Source organism: Mesoplodon bidens (assembly GCF_964165515.1).
Source record: "Mesoplodon bidens genome assembly, chromosome: 15".
In the NCBI taxonomy this organism is placed as follows: domain Eukaryota; kingdom Metazoa; phylum Chordata; class Mammalia; order Artiodactyla; family Ziphiidae; genus Mesoplodon; species Mesoplodon bidens.
The window spans coordinates 44,841,212-44,862,624 of record NC_138171.1 but is presented as its reverse complement, the minus strand read 5'-3'; the positions used below and the strand labels follow the sequence as shown (position 1 = coordinate 44,862,624).

General features: G+C 54.0%; 2 protein-coding genes across 4 annotated transcripts; one reads left to right on the top strand and one right to left on the bottom strand.

The window, feature by feature from the left end:
* Window positions 1-190: 190 nt before the first annotated feature.
* Window positions 191-1,423, top strand: HIRIP3 (HIRA interacting protein 3). Its single transcript, XM_081255655.1, has 4 exons — window positions 191-496; window positions 598-766; window positions 850-948; window positions 1,035-1,423. Exons 1-4 carry the CDS (start codon window positions 287-289, stop codon window positions 1,196-1,198), a joined length of 642 nt encoding a protein of 213 aa, XP_081111781.1. The 5' UTR covers window positions 191-286; the 3' UTR covers window positions 1,199-1,423.
* Window positions 1,424-1,753: 330 nt separating this feature from the next.
* Window positions 1,754-20,629, bottom strand: TAOK2 (TAO kinase 2). 3 transcript variants are annotated; one of them, XM_081255653.1, is made up of 19 exons: window positions 20,041-20,624; window positions 16,801-16,967; window positions 16,551-16,622; window positions 16,360-16,461; window positions 15,823-15,868; window positions 15,594-15,690; window positions 15,332-15,445; window positions 15,134-15,225; window positions 12,970-13,063; window positions 12,793-12,874; window positions 11,822-11,989; window positions 11,387-11,647; window positions 11,026-11,187; window positions 8,969-9,334; window positions 8,681-8,884; window positions 8,118-8,357; window positions 4,795-5,007; window positions 3,653-3,835; window positions 1,754-3,570 (listed from the first exon to the last, which is right to left on the bottom strand). In XM_081255653.1, the coding sequence occupies exons 2-19, from the start codon at window positions 16,930-16,932 to the stop codon at window positions 3,049-3,051; spliced, it is 3,150 nt and encodes a 1,049-aa protein (XP_081111779.1). In that variant the 5' UTR covers window positions 16,933-16,967; window positions 20,041-20,624; the 3' UTR covers window positions 1,754-3,048. The 3 variants fall into 3 exon arrangements, with proteins under 3 accessions (XP_081111779.1, XP_081111780.1, XP_081111778.1); XM_081255654.1 differs by lacking the exon at window positions 4,795-5,007 and having other exon boundaries at window positions 20,041-20,623; XM_081255652.1 differs by lacking the exons at window positions 1,754-3,570; window positions 3,653-3,835; window positions 4,795-5,007 and having other exon boundaries at window positions 6,258-8,357; window positions 20,041-20,629.
* Window positions 20,630-21,413: the final 784 nt, after the last annotated feature.

Below are 21,413 nucleotides of genomic sequence, written 5' to 3'. Positions count from 1 at the left end.
AGAGGAAGAAAAGGATTGGAAACTCACAGCCCAGAGCAGTGGAGGTCAAAGGTCCTCCTCTCGGGAGGAGAGAAGCTGTAAGCAGAAAAGCAGGGCAGCAAGACTGCTGGGATACCCGGGGGACAGAGAGGAACAGAAGGAAAGATCAGCAGCAGGCAGTGGGGATAGCAGTGGGGAAGATGAAGAGCCCCTAGTGCAGAGGAAGAGCAAAGACAAGACCCAGTCGAAGGGTGGGAAAAGGCAGAGTGGAAGCAGTGAGGAGGATGGGGAAGACAGCTGGAGGAAGATGACACCAACTACTGGAAAGACAGCCAACGTGGGCAGTATCAATGGCGAGGCAAGTGACTCGGAGAAGGAGGTGAGTGACAGCGAGGCAGAGGGGACCCCCAAGAAGGAGAGGAAGAACCGCTCTTCCAAGAAGAGCTCCAAGAAAGGCAGGACACGAAGCTCCTCCTCCTCTTCCACAGATGGCAGTCCAGAACATAAAGGCAGGAAGGTGAGGGTTGAAGATGGGGTGGGAGGCTACCATCAAGGAAGAGGGAGACCCTGACTCAAGCCCAAAAGGCTTGGCCTTCAGCTGCTATCTTCCCTTGCCAGGCTGGCTCTGGTCGCCCTGGTGAGGACCACCCGTCTGTGATGAGGCTAAAGCGCTACATTCGGGCCTGTGGGGCTCATCGAAACTACAAGAAGCTGCTGGGCTCCTGCCGTTCACACAAGGAACGCCTGAGTGTTCTCCGGGCAGAGCTGGAAGCCCTGGGCATGAAGGGTGAGGCTGGGCGTGCCCTGGGGGCTGCAGGAGAAGGCCTTGGCTGCTGGGGAGGAGAGGACCAAGAGCTTCTTCTGCCCCAGGTAACCCTTCCTTAGAGAAGTGTCGGGCCCTGAAGGAGCAGCGGGAAGAGGCAGCTGAGGTAGCCTCCTTGGACATTACCAACATAATCAGTGGTTCAGGTGAGGGGCTTCCTTCCACTCTCCAGGAGCAGATGGGGCATGGACTTTCTCAGACCACTCATCTCCTGCTTTCTCCTCCCCTCTAGGCCGGCCACGCAGACGCACAGCCTGGAACCCTGCAGGAGAAGCAGCCCCACCCGGGGAACTATACCGCAGGACCCTGGACTCAGAGGAAGAGCGGCCCCGCCCCCCACCCCCAGACTGGTCACATATGCGTGGCATCATCAGCAGTGATGGCGAGAGCAACTGAGCTCCCCCGTCCCCAGGACTTTCCACTTGTAGAAAGCATATATAGCATACCCACCCCCAACTCTGCCTGCAGAGCAGAAGCAGCTTTCTTCGGAGAAGACTCGCAGCTCCCAGGGACACAAGTTATTGGGGTTCTACTTCTCAGCTTCACATTCCCAGTTTAAAGTGTTTACAGGGATTTATTTTTAAAGACTCAATAAAGGAGTGTTTGAATCACCTCATCAAAACTGGTCCCCCACTCTCACCCCCTGTACTTTGGTCCAGGAAGCTGAGGAGTAGCCACTGTCCCCTTGATCTGGTTCCCTTTAATTTCCCCCCGATTCTCCAAAGAAAGTCCCAGCCTCCTGACCCTGCCATCCAGTCTGCCACCAGGCTTGATTCAAAAAGAGTGTGGCTGCTTTCTCCAGCCTGACCAGTGGGCCCCTCTGACCACCCCGCTTTTATTTATTTACTTAGGCCACGCTGTGTGGCATGTGGGATCTTAGTTCCCCAACCAGGGATCAAACCCTTGCCCCCTGCAGTGGAAGCAGGGAGTCTTGATCACAGGACCACCAGGGAAGTCCCTGACCACCCTGCTTTTAGTTGTCTGATAACCTAAAGCTTAGTTGGGAGGAAGATCTGAATAACTGGCCTTAAGAAGAATGTGAAGCACAAAATGAAAGGTCTTGGGAACAGCTGTTGTTTATGTCTTTCTTCCCCTTTCTGGAAACAGCCACTTAGTCCACGGGCTGACTCTTTCAGCCTTAAAGCGGTGGGTACAGGGTCTAAACCTGACCAATCAGAGCACCCCAGGCCTCTGGCTACAGATCAAACCAACGAAGTCACTTCAAGATTGCTGGAATTCTTGCTGTTGAGGTTGTTGGTAGGTTGTAAGGTTGGAGCTGCCAGGGGCCTGTGGGTAAGGTGAACCTTCTGAAAATCTGAAGCCAAAGCAAAGGGAAGCAGAGGTCCAGACTGATGACTTCCATTGAAGCTCTGGATTCAGTCATGTCCAAAGTCAGTAAAGTCACTGAAATTTCTAGTTACACAGCCCAGTGAGTTCTCTTTTTAAATATAAGTAACACTATCACCTGCCACTGAACATTCCTTAATATACACCTTAGACAGAAAAGGTGAGTCCTGGGATCTGTTAGAATAACCAACAGTTTATTAAAAGCTTGCCATGGGGCTCTGTGCCAGCCCCGTGGCTGGGAGGGGCTCTCATGACTGCCCCCAGGCCTGGGAGCAGCCCCTTCTAAGGTTCTTATTTTGTTCCCCTGCCCCAGCTCAAATCTCCATTAAAAAAAAAAAAAAAAAAAAGGATAAAGGACAAGACGGCACAGGACGTCAGACAGCAACAGGGGAATGGAGAGACCCAGGCATCCTGACCCCAAGACCCCATCCTGATCTTTCTTTCAGGAAGAACTTTTCCTCCCGTTCTCCCCACCCCAGGCCCCAGACCTGCTCCGTCACATTCCAGGTCTGGGGGGCCTGGCGTCCCCAAGTCCATGGCCCCATTCCAGGGGGTAGTATAGTTCTCTTTATATAATATATCTAGACCCACCCTTCCCCTCCCCCAGGGGACTAGATGAATATTTGACACGCATGTATCTCCCTCCTTTCCCGAGGCCGTGATGGAGAGAAACCCTGGCACCATGGTGGGGAGGCAGGGGCTCCTGGTCAGCCTTGAGGCACCTATGCCCAAGCTGGCCTTGGGCCACTGGCCAGCCCAAGAAGCTCGTGAGATGAGGTCTGAGGGGAGCTGGAGCCAATTTCCCGTCCCCCACCCTTGGGTGGACCTCAGGCTTACAGCCCTCCAGGATCAGGCTCCACCCACCCCTGCCTCATTCATTGGCTTATCCACCTTGTACTTCAGGAATAGAAGTGGGAGGAACCATTGAGGATGTGGGAAGCGACACTGGTGCTGCGGCTCAGAGGCCCAGGCACTGCAGCAGCAGGTGGGCCCACACTGTCACTGCCACTGCCTCCCGAGGCTGCTCGTCGCAGGGGCTGGGGGCTGTTTCTTAGCAGCAGCAGGGCTCCACCACGGGGTGTCCCACTCTGTGCTGGGGGCCCCAGCCAGCTTGGGGGACCCGGGGGAGCCAGGAGAGAGGGCTGACGCCAGGCTGGGGGGGGCATGCCTGGTGGAGGAGGGCCATGGCTCCAGTGCGCCCCTGAACGGGGAACAGGACGGGAGGGCCAGGCGGGGGCAGGGGGTGGAGCAGGATAGCCCTGGGCAGCAGCCTCAGCTGGGATGCCCCCCAGCGCCATACTGGAGAAGCCCAGCCTCATGCTCTCAGCATCGAAAGCCTCGATCTCACGGGCCTGCCGCTCGAGCAAACTCCGGATTCGCTCTGAGCGCCCCGTCTGCAGGGCCAGCAGCTCCTCTTCCACCTGAGGCACCCAGAATAGAGGTCAGAGGGTCTGGGGTGGGGGCTGCCCTCCCCACCCCATCCTGGAAGCCCAGCCCTCTTACCCGCTGCTCCAGCAGTGCCCGCCTCAGAGCTACTCTCTGCTCCAGCTCCCGTAGCTCCCTCTCGTGTTGACTCTCCGTGCGGATCTTGATCTTGCTCTGGTAAGCATTGAGCAGCTCCAGCTCCTGTTGAAGCTGCTGCCGTAAGGCCTGGAACTCTGCCTCCTGGGTCTCATCAAGCCGCAGCTAGAGATTAGGTAGAGCAAGTTTTCAGGGCCTCCTCCCCTACGCCCACAATCCTCCCCTGCCCCAGCAGGCCTGGGCCCTCAGGTTTCAAGAAGCAGCCAGTCTCAACATCTATCAAAATGAAAGGTCATCATACCCTGTGACACAGCAATTACACTTCCAGGAATTTATCCCCCAGGTATACTTGCACATGTGCTCGAAGGTGTTCACTGAAGCGTTGTAATAGCAAAATACTGGAAACAACCTAAATGTCCACCAATAAGGGATGGGTTAAATAAATTATGGTATATCCATACCATGGAAAACTCTATGCTCTTAAAAAATGAGATATGTGTACTGACATGGAAAGATGTCCAAGAAATACAAGGTGGAAAGAGAAGTTAGAGACCAGTATATAAAGTATCATTCCACTTTTGTTTAAAATTTTTATATAATTTTCTAAATATGCATAGGAACAAATCTAAAATACAATTAATTGTTAACAACAGTTACCTCTGAGAGGTGGGTTAGGTGAGGGAACGGCAATGAATAAGGACACTTTTACTTTTTACAGTGTTATTTTAAGTGGCCTATTCCAGTGTGATGTGTGATCACTTTTAGAACAGCAACCTTCAAAATCCTCCAGAAGTCTGGGCAAATTGGCCTGAGGGCCACAATCATTTTTATTTGTTCCCTGTTCACAGATTAAACTAACTCAGGCCCAGGAAAAAATTACAGCCACTCTTTCCTTGGTGGTTCTTGGTGGAGTAGGCAGGCTGGCTTTGTCAAGACCTTAAGAAAATACTTAAGAGAAATAATAAAACCATTGCAGAGAATACCAACAGTGGAAGAATATCTGAGTTTCCCAAGAACAAAAAGCCCTATCTCTGCCTACACCCCCCACCTGCAGTGCCCACGGCTAAGCTGGAAATACAAAGGCCAACCTCCACCATGCTCCCTCCCTGGACCCCAGGCCTCACCGCCTGTGAGCTGAGCATCTCTGAGATGGACTGGTCGTACTGCTCAGCTAGGATTGCCAGCTTGCGGGTCTGTTCTTCCTTGAGCCGCTTAAGGAGGCTCTTGTGCTGAGCTTTGGGCGTGGTCTCCAGCAAGTGTGCCCGCAGAGCCTTGTACTGCCGAGTCTGGATCTTACACGTCTCCTGGAACTGCTTCTTGATCTGCAGCTCCTTAGACTATGCAGTGGACGGACCAAGGGGAGATGGGGGCAGGGGGGAGGAGGAGGAGGAACAACCAGGGGAAAGGGAGAAGAAAGAAAGGAGGAGAGGAGACAGAAGCAGAGACAAGAAGAGGGAGAGAAACAGAAAACATGTTAGACAGAGGGGGCGGGGGGAGCTGTATACAGACAGACATGGAGAGGTGGGATTGTGTTGAGAGAGATCAGAAAGATTCTCAATGGGCAAGAGATGCAAAGAAAACAAGACAGCTTCCAAGAGCACGTTCACAGAGTTGGGTGGAAAACTCACAAGAAACAGCAGGAGAGTTCATGGACAGGGAACTGAGAATCTTTAGAGTACTGAGTGCACACAAGAAGCTCTGACCATGCAAAGAGGGAGAAAATATAACCTAGAGATAGACGCCTGTGAGCAGATACAGAATATGCACAAGTGAGAAAACTAAGTCACTCAACACACACATGGAAGACAGCAACACAGCTGAGGAAAGACAGAGGAAGTCCCAGGTTCATCACCTCAGGGTGGGAGGGAGGGAAGGATAAGCACCAAGCTAAGAAATGGATAAGATGGGTGGCCCCATCTCGGGCCACATAAGGGAAAGGGGCAAAGGAGGCGGCCAGAAAGGGCCCGACAAGTTCAACAGGCCAGCAGCTGCCACCCTGACCAGATAACCACATTCCAGCCCGGCCCCTTGTGTACTCAGCTCCCACTCCAAGCCCACAACCAACCCCATTTCCGCGGCCCCCACACTCTGTCTGGGCCCCCAAACTCACCACCCCCTACTGTGGACGGTTTGCAGTCCCATCCCCCCAGCCCTCTAGGGTAATGCCTGACGCCAGGCGAGAAACTCAGCTCCCAGACAGAAGGCAACCACGTAGGGAGTGGGTTGGGAGGAAAGGCAGTGAATGAGGACAAAAGGACCCAGCACCTGAGGACTCTCGGGGAGGAATCCACAAACAGGGGAACTGTGGGACCAAGAAGTTCTGGGGAAGCTCAACAGGGGCCCAGACCCCTGAACTGGTGGTGGTCATGGTGCAACGAAGCTATGAAGGTAGAGAGGATGAGGCTGAGGAGTGAAAGGGGTTGAGATAACGTAGATGGGGTGAAGAGGTCATGGAACTGGGGGCCAAGGGTCCAGATTGGGGGCATACCGGGGAGGCTAGGCGGCAGGACAAAGCAGACAGAGGCAGCCTGGGCCAAAGGTACAGTTCCGCTCAGATATTTTATTTGTGTTTGTCTTTTTCTTTTTTTGGTGGGGGAAAGGGGACAGGTTGGAAGGGAGACAGAAAAACAAAATCAAAGAGAGAAAAAAAAAACATGACTCTTCCCACCCACTGCCACCCCTGGCCCCAGGCCTGAGTCGATGAGGGTGAGGATGAGCACACACAGTGGGAGAACAGCAATAACTTAGGGTGTGGGGGGGGAGCATCAGGAGAACACAAAATATAATCTCCGGACTCCACGGTGGAGGAGGCTGCCTGTCTAGAGGCCCAAAGGGCTAGGGGGTGAGGTGGGGAAGCATACCGAGGAAGGAGTGGTAAAAGGGAGGAGAGGACTGGGACTGGAGAACTTCACTGAGTAGTGGGAGATAAAGTGCTCAATGCTCTAGATTTGGGCTGGGGAGGAGCTAGAGTTGGTTACCTCCAGGGAGGCAGGGCCCGGGACTGGCGGGTTCGGGATCTCCGCCCAGCTAGAGTCTCTGGTGGTGGTTGGTGGGAGGCAGGGGGGCCTAGCCGGCGCTGGCTGCGTGGTAGCAGCCGGGGGATACGGCTGGGCCGCTCACCCCGAAGCAGGCCCCAACTGGCCAGTGTGTGGATGGCCCAGGGGGGCAAACGGGTGGCTAAACCTTGGCTGGCCCGTGCCAGGCGCCAGTTCCAGCCCTTGCACAGGGCCCAAAACCTTGCCAACAGGGCTAGTGGGTGTCGGGCAGTGCGAGGATTACCCCGCCGGGGCCCAGGGACAGGCAGACGGCTACGGAAGCCATCCTTGTTGGTCTTGGGGTAGAGTGCAAATAGGCCCCGATCCCCCACGGCCCCACAGCCCTGTAGGGCCCTGAAGGCCATGGGCGACAGACGCAGCAGAGCGCGCAACCAGAGTCGAGAGATGCCCCGGCGCATCCGAGGGCCCTGCTGCCGCACCCATTTGCCCCCAGCTGCCAGAGCTGCCAGAGGTAGAGCCAAGCCTGGCCAGGCTAGGAGCCAGGCAGCCCCAAGGCCCAGAGGGACACCCATAAGACCTCGACGCCAGCTCAGACTGAGGACGGCCCCCAGTGCTGTGCCCTGAGCCAGGAGTAGGAACAGACTGGGGGGCAGGTGCAGAGCTGTACAAAGCAGTAGGTAGGAGGCCCCCAGGCCCACCAGCCCCACCTCAAGGGCCAGCAGGGCTGCCTGCAGGCCACCCCCACCCTGGGCCGCCAGCAGTGGGAGCAGCAGCAGAAGTAGTAGGGGCAAGAGGCCAGAGGAGGACCCCACTGCAAAGGAGAGTCCAGCCAAGAGGCCATGGGACAGGAGTCCAGGGAGCTGGCTAGTAGGGCTGGGCCTCAGATGTGTTGGAGGGGGTTCAGGGGGGATGTCTGGTGAGGGACAGCCATCTCCAGAATCCCTCGGGGTCCTAAATGGAGCACCCTCCTCCTCTTCCTCCTCTTCCTCAGGGACTGGGGTCAGTGTTGGACCCTGGACCCAGCCAAGCTCAAACTCCTCATCCAAGAGGCTACCATCCTCCTTCCCCCACAACCTCCATTCCCCGGATGCCTCCTGGCCCACAATGCTCCTCTCCTGGGGTGCCGGGGATGGAACTCTAAGCTCCTCTATCTCCTGCTCAGGTAGCCCCCAAACTTCTTCATCGACCAAGCTCCTATGTTTCTGTGGACTGGGACTAGGGGTTCCTGACTCTTCCCCCAATATCCTCTGCTCCTCTGGCTCCAAGGCAGCCCCTTCCTTCCCCAGAATCCTTCTCTCTGGAACTGCTTCCTCCTCCTCTCCCAGAATTCTTTGGTCTGCCTCCTGGCCAGATGAGCAGGACTGCTCTTCTCTAGGGGTGCCTGTGTTAGGTGGTCCCAGAGCCCCAGGAATGGGGAGCGGGAGGCCCAGGGGACGCTGGCCTGCACGTACTTTGAGGCTCTTGGGCTGCTGGCGAACCTGGGCCGCATGCTTCTGCCGCAACTCTTGCTCACGCCGCTTATTGTACTCCAGCTGGTTGCCCAGCTCCGTCTGGTGCTGCAGGCGGGTGAGCTCAGCCCGTGTGCGCTGTACGGCCTGGAGCTGCCGTAGCTCCAGCTCCCGTGTGGCCTCATGCTGCCGTAGCAGCAATGCACACTCCAAGTCCTTCTGTGTCTGTTTCTTGTTCAAGTCCTGAGGCAAAAGGGAGGCAGGGCCCAGAAACTGGTCAGAAAGCCTTGTTGGTGTCAAGGAAGTGAGAGCCCCAGGACTCCTTGATAGAGGGAGCCGAGGGTGGGGAGATGAGGGGTGTAGATGAGAGGTGTAAGGGAGCCAAGCTCCTAGCTGGCCTGGGAACTCTAGCAGGGTCTAGTGGGCACGAGAAGCGAAAGAGGTGTTGAAGAGAAGCCGAGCTGTGACACGAATGAGGGCAGAGGGGAAAGACAACCACAAATGAGGCAAATGGAAAAGGGTAGGTGCCTGGGATCTGGGAGGGGAACTGGGAGGGGGTGGCCTACCTCTCGAAGCAGGTCCTGGTCCAGGCTGTGACGAGCCAGCAGCATCTTGCGCTTGTACTGGCGACACTGCAGCTCAAAGTACTGGCGCTGCCGCCGCAGCAGTCCAGCCTCCTCCTCCGCCTGGCACTGCTGTAGCTGCTCCTTCTGCCGCAAAAGCCACTCAGCCTTCTCTCGCTTGGGTGTGCTGGGGTTCTCCTGGAGCTCCTAGGCAAGAGCAGCAGGAGAGCAAGGAGGTCAGGCCCGCCTCAACCTCCATCAACCCCACCCACTGCTGCAGCCCTATCCCACCTCCTTCAGCTGCTCCTTCCGAAGTTTGTAGGTTCGCTTCTGCGCCTCCAGCAGGGCGGCCAGCTCCTTCTTCTGCTGCCCGAGGATGTGCTGCTGGAACTTACGCTCCTCAGCCTGGGCAGCTCGCGCCTCCTTCTCACCGATAGCCTGGTGCCGCCTTGACAGCTTTTCGGCCTCGGCCCCAAAGCCAGCCCGCTGCGCCTCGAGCTCCCGCTGCAGCCGCGCACTGTGCTCCTCACGCTCACCCCTCAACCTCGACTCCAACGCCAGCAGCTGTTTCTGGTGCTGTCGTCGCATCCGCTTATAGCCACTCAGCTGCTCCCGCAGGGCTGAGTCCTGCTCATGCTCCTGGATCTGACGGCTGACCTGGGGGCGGGTGAAAGGATGAGAAGTGGGGCGCAGCCCTGGCCCCCATTTTATTAACACACATAGTCTTCGTGCCCTATGGGGGAAGAACGTGAGTGAGCCTCATGGGTTTAATTCTCATCTGATATCTTCCTCACACTTAACCTCTGAGCCTGCCACCTCAACTGGATCATGGCGATATCTCCTTCAGAGGTTGGTGAGACTGAAGGAGACAAGACAAGGTGCTGAGCACAGGGTCTTGCATAAAAGTAGGAACAATTCAGATTAATTCAAAAGAATAAAAGAATCAGACAGACCTGGGACCAGATCCCAGCTCTGCCACTTACTAACCATGTGACCTCAAGCAAGTTAATGCTGCTAAGCCTTAGCTCTATTAAATGGGACAGTAACACCTCCTCACAGGGGGCTGGGGAGATTAACTTTGATACCTATGTAATAGTGTCTAGAACACTCTGAACCAGTTAAGTGATGGTTCCTTCCCCTTCAGCAAACACTGAAGACCCTTTACAGCTCAGATACGGAGCCAGAATATGGACCATGGGACACTGGAATAACAAGAACACTGGGCCTGGATGTTTTCATCTGAAGTTTGAGCTCAGATCCCACTGTCAAGGGGCTATGTCAATGTACCCCAAACTAGTCCAGGTGGCCAAACCCCTGGAGATCACAGACCTCTCTGCACAGTACCACAAAGCACCAAGCATCACAGGGTCTGAAGAGTTGTCCTAAAAGAACAACAGCCATAAGCAGAGGCTACAAGAACATACTAGACCAACCAATGGCCTCCAAGGGGACCATCGAAGCTTACAGCTAAACAGGAATGTAATCTAAAAGTTTATTAAAAGTATGGACGAGGGCTTCCCTGGTGGCGCAGTGGTTGAGAGCCCGCCTGCCGATGCAGGGGACACGGGTTCGTGCCCCGGTCCGGGAAGATCCCACATGCCGCAGAGCAGCTGGGCCCGTGAGCCATGGCCGCTGAGCCTGCGTGTCCGGAGCCTGTGCTCCACCATGGGAGAAGCCACAACAGTGAGAGGCCACAACAGTGAGAGGCCCGCGTACCACACACACAAAAAAGTATGGACGAAAAACTATGTTTTAGGAAAAGTATACCCCTTTTCCTATGAACTGCGAAAAACATCGCTGTGACTTTATTTTAAGAGAGGACCAAGGTCCTGGTTACAGAATTTGGGAACCACCAAAGGTAGCTCCCTCTGAGTCACAGCTGTTTCATCTCACAAATGGGATCATACCCTCACCCTCCCAGAAAAGCTGGAAGAATTAAATACAGGGATGTGTGTGGGCCTGAAAGCCAATTACTGGCACGGGCAGATACCTGTACACCATCTCTGCCCTCAAGGGGCACAGAATCCAGCAAACCTGTCATCATGCTGTTCAGGAGTACCACAGCACAGGATATGAAGCACCTGGCTGGCCAGGAGTCTGGGAAGGCATGCCAGGAGATGCTATTTAAGTCCAGCCACAAAAATGGAGTACGAGCCGGGCAATGTGACCAAAATAGTCTATTGGGAGAAGGGAGGGGAGAGGGAAGGGTTTAGGTGAGACGGTCGAGGTGAGAAGGCAAGAGACAGCAACACAAAGTGAGGGTGGAATCTGGACTTAATCATATGCCACAGGGAGAAAGTCATTTCTGGACTTAGATAGTCTGGGGCACCCAGGATGGCTGCACTTACCAGGGAGGCAGTACGGATGGTGGCAAAATGGTCCCGGTTGCGGCAGTAGGCCCGTCGGCGGGCAGAAGAGGTGGTGGATGTGGGAGCCGGGGCTGCAGGTGGCTGGAGAGGGCCTGGGGTCATCTCTGGCTGGTAGGGGTCATCATAGAGGTTGTCAGAGCCCTAGAGGAAGGGAAGGTGGAAGGAATGCCCAAGGCTCAGAGGTCAGTGGGCCCACAGGGAGTTCCCTGGAGACCCAGTCAGACTTAGAGAAGGAGCAGTCACACATGGGAGGGAGAGCAGGGAACCAAGGCGATTCCTGAGAAGGAGAGCTGGGGCTTGGCCCTGCCGCTGTCAGGCCTACTCAGGGTGAGCTGCATACCGGCAGCCGGTGGATGATGGAGCTGTGGGAGGTGACTGTGTGCTCGCCCTCCTGCATCATGGCCATCTCCCGGGCTTCAGGGCCTTCTTCTTCCTCCTCCTCCTCCTCCTCCTCCTCTTCCTCCTCCTCATTGTCAGAGGCATCTGCTAGGCTGTTGACTGAGCTGCTCTGGCTGGAGGCGCTGATGGACATGCTGGGCACTGAATGGCTACTCTCTAGACTGGTCAGCGTCCCGGCCCGGTGCATGTAGGGCTCTGCCTCCTGTGGACAGGACACAGGCTGTTGGGCAGGGAAGGTGAAGGACAAGGGATGTGCATACGGAGGTAGCACAAAGAGACAGGGGGTATGGAGAAGGGTGGGGAGGGGCGCCAAGCAACCGCTAGGAGGCAAGCACAACATGGTGGTGAAGAAGGGTGGCAGGGCAAGCCGGGTCACCTCCTCCTCCTCTGGGGCCTCAGCACCAGGGCCATTGGGCGCCTCTTGGAACAGTATCTTCTTCATTTTGCGGTACTGCAGGTTGTCCAGCTCCCGAACAGCATCCTTGGTCCTCTGGATTAAGTCCATGATGACTGTGGGTGGCCGCTCCCGGAGCACAAAGCGGTGCTGGGGGAAGAGAACACTGAGGCCTGCCGCCAAGCACCTCCTGCATCCCAGTGTCCCGTGGATCTTGGCATTCCCTCTGGCCTGAGGCACTCCCCTGGGGCCCATGCCCACCACAGGTTGATGCTGGCCTTGATCCAACCCCTCCTCCTACATTAATTTTTACCTCCCCGTCTCTACTCCCCACACAGTCTCTTGTTCCTCCAGGCATGGCTGACCGGCAAGAACAGCCAGGAGATCTGGATTCTAGTCCAGGTCTTCTATCAAAGTGCTCTGTGCCCCTGGACACGTCATGAGGCCTCTCTGGGCCTCATAAAGCATCCCACAATTATAAAACAAGTAGGTCAGGGTAGACGATCTAAGTCAGTTCCCAACTAGGGGTCCTTAGGCCTCCTATGGATCTCTGAAGGGAATGGGGGCCCCTCTACTTTTGATAACTCAAAAAACACCTAGGGGAAATCATACATTTACCCACGACAAGGCTACACAGACTTTTGGCTTGAATTACATCAGATCAGTGTGGTAACCCTGGTTATTGCACACTGGCCAGAAATTCTGGCTGGCAATTATATATATCTTTGATTAATAAAAGACAGGAAAACAAATGATTACTTAATAAATAAAGGCAATGTGGTAGACAAAATCTTGCAAAACACAGAGTCCACTGGGCACTGGGAATGGGGGTGGGAATTCATAAATGAAGTTCTCAGTGGAGGAAGAATCAGGAATCACTAATTTCACTGAGGGGTTTCTGTGGCTCCAACAAGCTACAGTTCTAGGAGAATGCTAGGCCAGTGAGCCCTCACCTTCAGAAGAACCTCTGAGGTTGGTCTGTCTTGAGGGATTTTCTGAAGGCAGGAGTCGACAAAATTCCGGAAGTACTCAGACCTAGAAGTCATAGCAGGGTAAGGGTTGGGAGGGCGTGAGCCAGGCAGCCTTACCCCTATGGCCTAACCCCTGGGCCCAGGAATCCCAGTCCTCACCAGTGTCCTGACTGGAGCACGGGGGACTCGTTCTGTGCAATGTGGTATAAGGCACTCATCGCATTCATGTTAAACAGCGGTGGTTTCCGTTCCGCTACAGAGAAAGGTCAAGGGGGAGAAGGTGAGAGGTGGCAGGTGGGCAGAGGAGACTGGAGTGGAAATCAGAAGACTTGGGTTCACACCCCAGCTCCCTGACTTCCTCACTCCATGACCCTGAGCAATTCCCATAATCTCAATTAATTCCTTCCTCTGTAAGACGCAGCACCCATCCTCTCCACTGCACACGGGTGGAATAGGTATCAAAGAAAATAACACATGCAAAAGCACGAATGAAGGCAGAAGAAAGCACATTCAGTTGCCGGCCCAACTAATATTTATGAGGTGCCAAATCAGAGCAAAAAACTCGCTTAAGTATTACGGGAAAGATGAAAAACAATAGACAGGCCCTGTCCTCAAGGAACTTCCAGTCTAATAGGGAAGATTAAATGGAATTGAACAAATAGCGTCAAGTTCAAAGTGCTAATTGGCACAAGAGGAAAACAGGTAAATGGCTGGGAAGCTGGGTGTGTGGTGGGACTTCAAGCTGGTACATTCGCAGGGGATTCAGGGAAGCTATTTTGGAAAAAGGGATATTGGAGGCAGGCCTCAGATCAGAAGTCACAAGCTAGAAGCCCCTTGTGGCCCAGACAAATGCTTTGTGTTGGTTTTGGTTTTTGCCTAAAGAGTGATTTTTAAATTCTGATAATAATAATGAAATAATAACCTAAATTTCCAGTTTCTCTTAAAAAATTAGATCTGGTGAAATGGAGCCTACATTCCTGCATAACAATGGGCTGGAGCTAAGCAACAGCTGCCCTCTTCAGGTGGGAACAGCAACCTCCAGTTTGTTGTAGTCTCCTCCATATTGCTTCCCTGATACTGACTATCAGTTGCCATTTATAATAAAGATTGATGGGTTTTTTTAATAGTAGAGAAATAGTTCCCTGTACCCATGTCCCTACCAAAAACTAGGAATAAAATGGCCAGCTCTAGGTTTTTCTTATACCTGGCCTGCTTCACATATTTCCACCACCTATCTGGTCATGGCCTTAAATGGTAAATGTAGACATGTGTAGATGGAGGGAAAGGCAAGTCCAAATCTCCAACCTTGGGCACAGGAAACAATACAAACAAAGGTAATTAAAAGGAAAAACTCAGAACTTGTTAAGAGGAAAGCCAGCCTTTAGGAAGCAGAGCCTTTAGCTTGGTGGAAGCAAGGATGGGGATGGCTTCAGTCTTGAAGGCAACGGGGAGCCACTGACGGCTCTGAGGAGAAGAGAAAACAACAACACATCTCTCTGATGTAAAAGAGACTGGAAGGAAGAAGAGACTGGCAGTGGGAGAGATCACTGCAGGAAATCGTTGGTAAGAGTAACTGATAACATCTCTTTCTTGGGCAACTATTTTGTGCCTGGCACCGTGTTGGGGGCTTTACAAACATTATCTCACTAAAACAGTTGTTTCAATAGCATTGGCTGGCAGAGATGAGAACCTCAACATGGCTTCAAGACCTCGTGAACTCACTGAGCCGAACTCTCTGGCCTTATCACTCACTGTTCTTTGTTAACACATGCAATATTCCGAACAACTGAGGCTAGTCTCAGCTCCCCAGGTATGCTCCTCTGTCTGGAATACTTTTCCCTACAGTCTTTCAAAGCTACCTATTATTTGTCTTGTGGTTGTTTAGAAATCTCTGCTACAAGGAGACCTTCCTCAGCCCCTAACTAGTTTTTTGGTTGTACTGCTCCCGTGTCTTCTCCATTCAGCTTTTCTTACATTTAAAGAAAACATGCCTATTTCCTCAACTTGAATGTAAGCTCCAAGAGGGCAAGAACCTCATTCACTGCTCTACCCCCAGAACCTACTAGCACAGTGCATGGCACACAGTGGGCACTCAAAAAAGACTTAGAACTAGAGCAGTGGACAGGAAAAGATGCATGCTATGAAACCTTCAGGTCTAAGAAATGGCAGGATTTGACAGCTGCCTGTACTGGGGATCAAGGGTAGACTCAAAATGGACAGATGCTTGGAGGCCTCAGAGGACGGGATGGTGTGGGGATAGTAAGAAAAACAGAAAGGAGTGGAGAGAAAAGAGGCCAAGGAGCCAAGAGCAGAATGTCCTTACCCAGCTCGATGCAGGTTATGCCCAAGGACCAGACATCCACCTTGCCATCGTACTGCCCCTCATCCATTGCCAGGATCACTTCTGGAGCCATCCTGGGAGAATGGTCAGGAGAGAGAGGCTAATCACCCGCCCAGACCCTGCCAACTCCTGCTCCCAACATCCTGGGAGCTCTCTCCATTCACCATCACTCCCACTCACCAGTACGGGGTGCCCACGAAGGAGTTGGCAGGTGCCATGATGGATGCAGAGCCGAAGTCCCCCAGTTTCACCAAGCCTGGCTCTGACAGCAGGATGTTTCCAGCCTTCACATCCCTGCCAAAGGCAAAGCACAAAGATAAGACACGCGTCTCAGAAAGGCTGGGCAGGGGCTTTTGCACCAAGTTTCCAAGAAGACTGGAGCCCAGCAGAATGAGTGGTGTAAAGAGCACCCCCTCCCAGCCATTGTCAGTGCTGCTTGTACCTATGGATCATGTTGTGGGAGTGCAGATAAGCCAGGCCCTGAAGGGCCCCGTGGGTCACAGCTGCAATCTCCACCTCCTGAAGGGGCTTCTTGTGCACTGGGGAGTAAGGGAAAAACATCAAACTGAGGGAGCCCAAGGGTGGGACTGGAACTATCTTCCCTTAACCCTTCCCCTACGGCTCCTCTGCCCTTCTCCCTTCTCCCACTTGTTGGCCAAAGAATCACTTACCTTCTAGAAGGTCAGAAGCTGAGCCCAGGCAATACTCCATCACCAGCTATGGAAGGGTCAAGGGTCAGAGATCAGCAGATCTGGCCACCCCTGGCCTATCTCCCTTGGAGAGAGATCCAAAACAGAGGGCCTCCTTGCCTAGCCTCTACTCAAGCAATGGTCCCAGGGTAATAACAGGGAGAAACGACAACTGAGGAAACGAGAGGGTGGGGAGAAGTCCCTGGAGTCAGGGCCTCCCTTAGAAAGATCCCAAGACATCACTACCATCTCCATCTGAATCCCATCGTTCAATCTCCAGCTCTCCCAGCCCATGTGCCCCCTTTCAACTGCTAATAGTTTATGTCACTCTTCAGCCTCTCCCTCTGGACACACAGTGCTGCTTATGAGTTTGTCTGAGGACTGCAGAGGTTGGGAAAGATTTCCTCCTTCCCAAGATCTGCCCAACAACACCCTGAACAGGGCCCACCTGAGAGACTAGACCAGGATAAGGATGGGCCTGAGTACAAAGATCAGGGCAGAGTCAGGGGGCCAGCTCACCCAAGCCGTGTGCTCCCTCAGGTAACAGCCCCGGTACTGAATGGTATTGGGATGCCGGAGCTTCTGTAGGAACCGCACCTCCTTGATGATGTCCTGCCATTTCTGAAAGGTCAGGGGAGGAGAGGCTTACTTAGCCTGCATCTTGAGCCTGGGGTCCCCTGCCTCCTACCAGTCTGTCAAGCCTGACCTACCTCATTTGACTGCTTCCCACTATAGGACATCTTCTTGATGGCCACCACCTCACTATTCCGGACATCCCGGGCCTAGAGGACCAGACCAGAAGGTAGTGAAGGCCCCCAGTGAGCACTGGGTAGCAGGAAGACTTGCTGGCCCAGCAGGAGAGGGCAGGAAAGCCTGGTGTAGTGGAATAGTGTACAGGGCTGTTTGGAGGTCCACAGCAGGAAGACAGTCCCTGCCCCACCCTCCCAAGCCTCAACTCACAAAGTACACAGCTCCAAAGCTGCCATGGCCAATTTCCCGGAGGTCAGAGAAGAGCTTTTCCGGGTCATCCTTGAAGAAGAGCTCAGCCACATCAGGGTCCTTCAGGCTCCCGGCCCGGCCCCCAGCTGGCATGGTGGCCCCTGGGGGCCCTGAGAGTGGGGCTTGACCTGGTGAGAAGATGGGACTCTTAGAACAAAGATGGGGCTCTCAGAGAGAGAAAGGGCCCCTCCTCCCCTCGTTCCGATGAGGGGGAGGCACTACCAAGGAAGGGCAGGGGGAGATGAGGAACAATATCAAAGCTCAAAAAAAAAGAAAAAAGAAAAATGAAGTTGCCCTGGCAATGACCGCACTAGGGCCGGGTCTCTGGAGTCCCTAAAACTAAAGGAAGACTGGGAGCTCAGCATCCTCACCAACCCCTCAGCCCTCAACAAGTTCCGTTTCCCTACAACCCCTAAATCTCCCCTCAAGAATAAAAGATTCTGCCTCCCAGCCAGAACCCCAGATCCCCAAGTGTCCTGTCCCACAAGTCCCACGTCCCAAATATTTCCAGGTACCTTCCTGTTCCCCTTGGCGTTGAGGCCCCCTCCTCCCTCAACCTCTCACACTATGGAAGAGAGCAGGAAACAGCCAAGGCCGGAGGCAGTGGAAATCCGGCCATTGTTACAAGTGGGTACTGGCCCACAGGGGCCAGGAGACTCGCTCTCAAAAAGGGCTAGGGACACTGTGGCAAGCAGGAGATCTAGAATGGGAAGGACAGGGATAGAAATGGTGTCTGGCTCTGGGGGCCTGCGATCTGGGCTGCCTTACTTGTCCAGTCCAATGGCACACGCAACACACACAGGTACAGGACATTTGCAGTACAAAGAACGTTTATTAAGCATATATAGTAAGCACCTTACATGCATTATCTCTCCTTCAATCCTCACCACAACCTTATGAGGTGTTACTATTACCCCTATTTTACAGATGAGGAAAGGCACTCAGAGGGGTTAAGCGACTTGCCCAAAGCTGGTCCTCTACCACTATGCTTTCAAAATAGCCCTATGAAACAAGCAGGGCAGGATCAGGATCACCATTTCATGGATGAGATCGCTGAGGCATAGAAAGGAAGGACTTCTCCAAGGTCAGAGAACAGGATCTTCTCCTCTCCAGTCAGGCCTGTGTACTCATTACTGTCTCAACAACTCACCCCAAGCTCAGCCCCCTTCTTTAGGAAGCCTCCCCTGACTACCCCAAGCCCTTGGGGAGAAGAACTCCTAGAGCACCCAGCCAGAAATGTACTGAAAACTCCAGCAGTACATCAGAGCCAAGACCTCCTGAGGGGATTCCAAGCCAAGCTCCTGGATAAGCACTTGTTGGAATTTAGGCACAAAGGAGTTTTTCAGCAGAGCTCAGCTCCCAGGGCAGAGTTCTAGCTCCTTAAAAGCACCTAACAATTCAGCATGTAATTATATTCTGTCACACATTGTTTCCTGTTGTGTTGTTAATTTTGTCTCCTCAGCCCCACTGGAAGCTGGAGGGCAAGGAGTAAGCCTGACTCTCTGGTGGGCCCCCAGGGTGCAGAGGCCTCAGAATAGCCTGGGAAATTGATTGATTGCCCTCAGCCCAGCCCCAAGCAGCTCCCAGGCTGCTCAGAGCAGGCCCCTTTCTCCATTCTTCTGCCAGCAACCCTGCCAAGCACCCCTCACCCCCACCACACACCCACACACAAAGGCAGGTGCTCACAACTTGCCAAAGGAATCCTCTTGACCTCTTTACCAGCACCCAACCAAGAATGCCAACTGAGGACCCCAGGTCACATATAAGATGGCAGCATAACATCATAAGGGGCCTCTTCCTCAAACACCAAACATTTGAGTGATTACCAAGGTCTGTGCTAAATCATAACCACCTTCTAAAATGGACAATGTTACCTCCATTCTACAGATGAGGAAACCCAAGCCTGTCCGCCCTAAGCTTCACTACCAGTGCATTTCATCTGCAATATACAGCAACAAGGCTTTGAGTAAGTTCCTTACACTTGGTCTTCTCTTCAGTAAAACGGATTACAGTGTGGAGCTGTTGTGAAATTTTTAATGAGATCTCGTACTTAGGAACACTATGCAGACACTCAGCATATGGATTTTTCCTTCCCTGCCTCCAGAGTCGCCACGACAAGGCTTTAATACTTTGGGGATCATCCTACCCCTCGGCAGCTTGGCTTTAACTGTTAAGAGACACCACTATCATTTGTCAGAAGAGATGGCCCTCTCAGGAATGCAGGCCAAAGACTGAGATCAGGCTAAAGATGAAGGTCACAGTGGAGAGAAAAATCCATGAGGCAGAAGGCAGGGGCCAGAGCCTCCCATCAGGAAAAGCTTCTGAGTATAGGCCTCCTAAAAAGGAAGCTCTTCTCCCTTCCATTCTTAAATCTCACCCCAATCCATTCTCTTCTGGACCCATGGCTAAACCTAGGCACAGAAGAAAAGAGATGACAAGAGACAGGTATGGAGCACAGGCAAGACTTGTTCAAGGACCTGGGTTCCAATCCTATTCTGTCGCTGTGTGACCTTGGGCAACCTCTCTGGGCCTCAATAGCCTCAACTGTAAAATGGGAAGAAGGCAATAAAAGAGCCCCCTCACCAGATGAATGAGAGGGGGAGAGGTCACAGAAGAGAATGGATGTACAGCACTTTGTAAATGATAAATTGCTTGACAAATTAGATTACTTGTACCATCACAGCAAGAGGCTGGAAGGTAACAATAGTTGGGGGAAATACTGCCAAGCACCCCTAAACACAAATGCACATATACACTTCCTTGAAAGGACAAGAAACCCAACCAGACCATGCCTAAAAAACAGAGAAGCAGACCCACCATGGGGACCAGAGGCACGGGAATTAACACCCCAGAGGAAAGAGAGTTACAATCACGAAGGGGTAGCTGTGAGGGAGAAAGTGAACAGGGAGAAAACCAGAAGGGTGCAAATCCATCTGATTAGCTCAAGCACCTTAGGGTGTGACCCCCGTGACATCAGAGACCCTGTCACCTGAGGTCCCTCATCAACCAGACATAATGAAGGGAAAAGGAAGGGGAAGAGGGTGGCAGCAGAAGGCACGGCTAGCCAGAGGCTGACCACTGGCCCAGCTGGGCTTCCCCATCCTGGGGAGAGAGGCTACCCAGGCCCAGCTTCCCAGAAAGCAGCACCCTTTCTTCTCAAGCTAGACACAGGGACCCGCGCCCCTGCACCCCGTGTCTCACCTGGTAGGGGTCACTATGGTGCCCCAGCGCCTCCGCCTCCTCCTGGGGTCCTCCAGCGGCTCTGCCAAGCAGGGAGAGGGGCAAGGAGACCTTTCCCCTTGCCACCTCTTCCTCGGCTTTCGCCCTTCCTAAGGGGCGGGCCCGGGAAGCCTCCCCTGGAGGGGAGGGGGTGACAACCTGATCTGACCTCGCGGTCCAGTCCTCCTCTTCCTCGAGGGCGACAGTTGCTGAGTCCCGGATTTCTGATTGTGGGGTCTGAACTCCAGATATTTGAACAGGGGGAGGCCGAATCTGATATTTGAACTCGTGGGGAATGAACCCCGGATACTGGTGCACGCAGGGTCCTGAACCCCAGATATTTGAAATCCTGTGAAACAGAGCCCCAGGTTTAGAGAGGTTGGGACCCGAATCCCGGATATCTGGAATCTCAGGGGCTGAGACCCGGATATTTGAGAAGCGTGGGGTCAGGCCCGGAAATTCGGGACCGAGGGGACTGAGCCCCAGGTCTTCGGCCACCGACAGGGGGCCTACCCCGAGGACGTCCAACCGCACGGCCCCTCTCACGCCGGGGTCCGAGGGTGACAGCCCCCACTCCCGCCCCGGCCCCCTCCCTTTCTCCTTCTCTTTCCCGAGGACAGCTGAAAGACTGTAGCTAAGGGCGGTCCCCGTGCCCTCTCCCCCTCTCCTCTTCTCAGTCTCAGCCTCTCCGCACCACAGCCCCGGTCTCGTCCCAGTCTCCCTCTCCCTCTTCCTCCCAATTCCAAGATGGAGACCGGGCGGGAGCGCGCAAGCGCGGTATGGACGCCGGGCCAAGGGGGCGGGGCCCCAAAGGAAACAGCCCCGCCCCTCTCTCCTTAAGGATGCGGCCAGAGAGCTGGGCAGCAACCCAGCCAGAATGCGCGCGCGCCCCGCCACGCGGACTCTGGGTGGGAGGAGGTGGGGAGCAGGGCTAGTCTTGGAGAAGGAGGAGCCCAGCGCGCTGTCCGACAACTGGTGGTGGAAAGAGCTGCCGCGCATGCGCTCGCCCCGCCTTAGCGCGGAGCCCGAGCTTGTTGCTAGGGGAAGCTTTGAGGGGGCGCGGGTGGAAGGAAATAAGAAGCCGTGATCTGCGCCTGCGTGCAGGGTAGAGGTTGGGAGGGGTAAGACTGCTACTGGGCGCGGAAAAGGCGGGAAAACGGACTGTCCTGGTTAGTAACTATCCAGCCTGGTCGTGGGCTCCCAAGTTCGAGGAATCTTTGCTGAGAAAACTCAATCTGTCATATCCCTTCAGGAGACTGAGGCCCTTCACAGCAGCATGACCTGCACAAGGTCACAATGCATTTATGTCAAAGCATTTCCATGACCGTACCCAAGAGCTGCAGTAACCTTATGCC

Coding starts and splice junctions, on each gene's coding strand:
- HIRIP3 (XM_081255655.1), top strand. CDS start 287: ATGACACCAACTACTGGAAAGACAGCCAACGTGGGCAGTATCAATGGC. Junction 767..849: donor GGAAGCCCTGGGCATGAAGG/GTGAGGCTGGGC, acceptor CTTCTGCCCCAG/GTAACCCTTCCTTAGAGAAG. Junction 949..1,034: donor CAACATAATCAGTGGTTCAG/GTGAGGGGCTTC, acceptor CCTCCCCTCTAG/GCCGGCCACGCAGACGCACA.
- TAOK2 (XM_081255652.1), bottom strand. CDS start 16,932: ATGCCAGCTGGGGGCCGGGCCGGGAGCCTGAAGGACCCTGATGTGGCT. Junction 13,064..15,133: donor CATAACCTGCATCGAGCTGG/GTAAGGACATTC, acceptor CTTTCTCTGTAG/CGGAACGGAAACCACCGCTG. Junction 8,358..8,680: donor ACCAGGACCTGCTTCGAGAG/GTAGGCCACCCC, acceptor CTTTTGCCTCAG/GACTTGAACAAGAAACAGAC.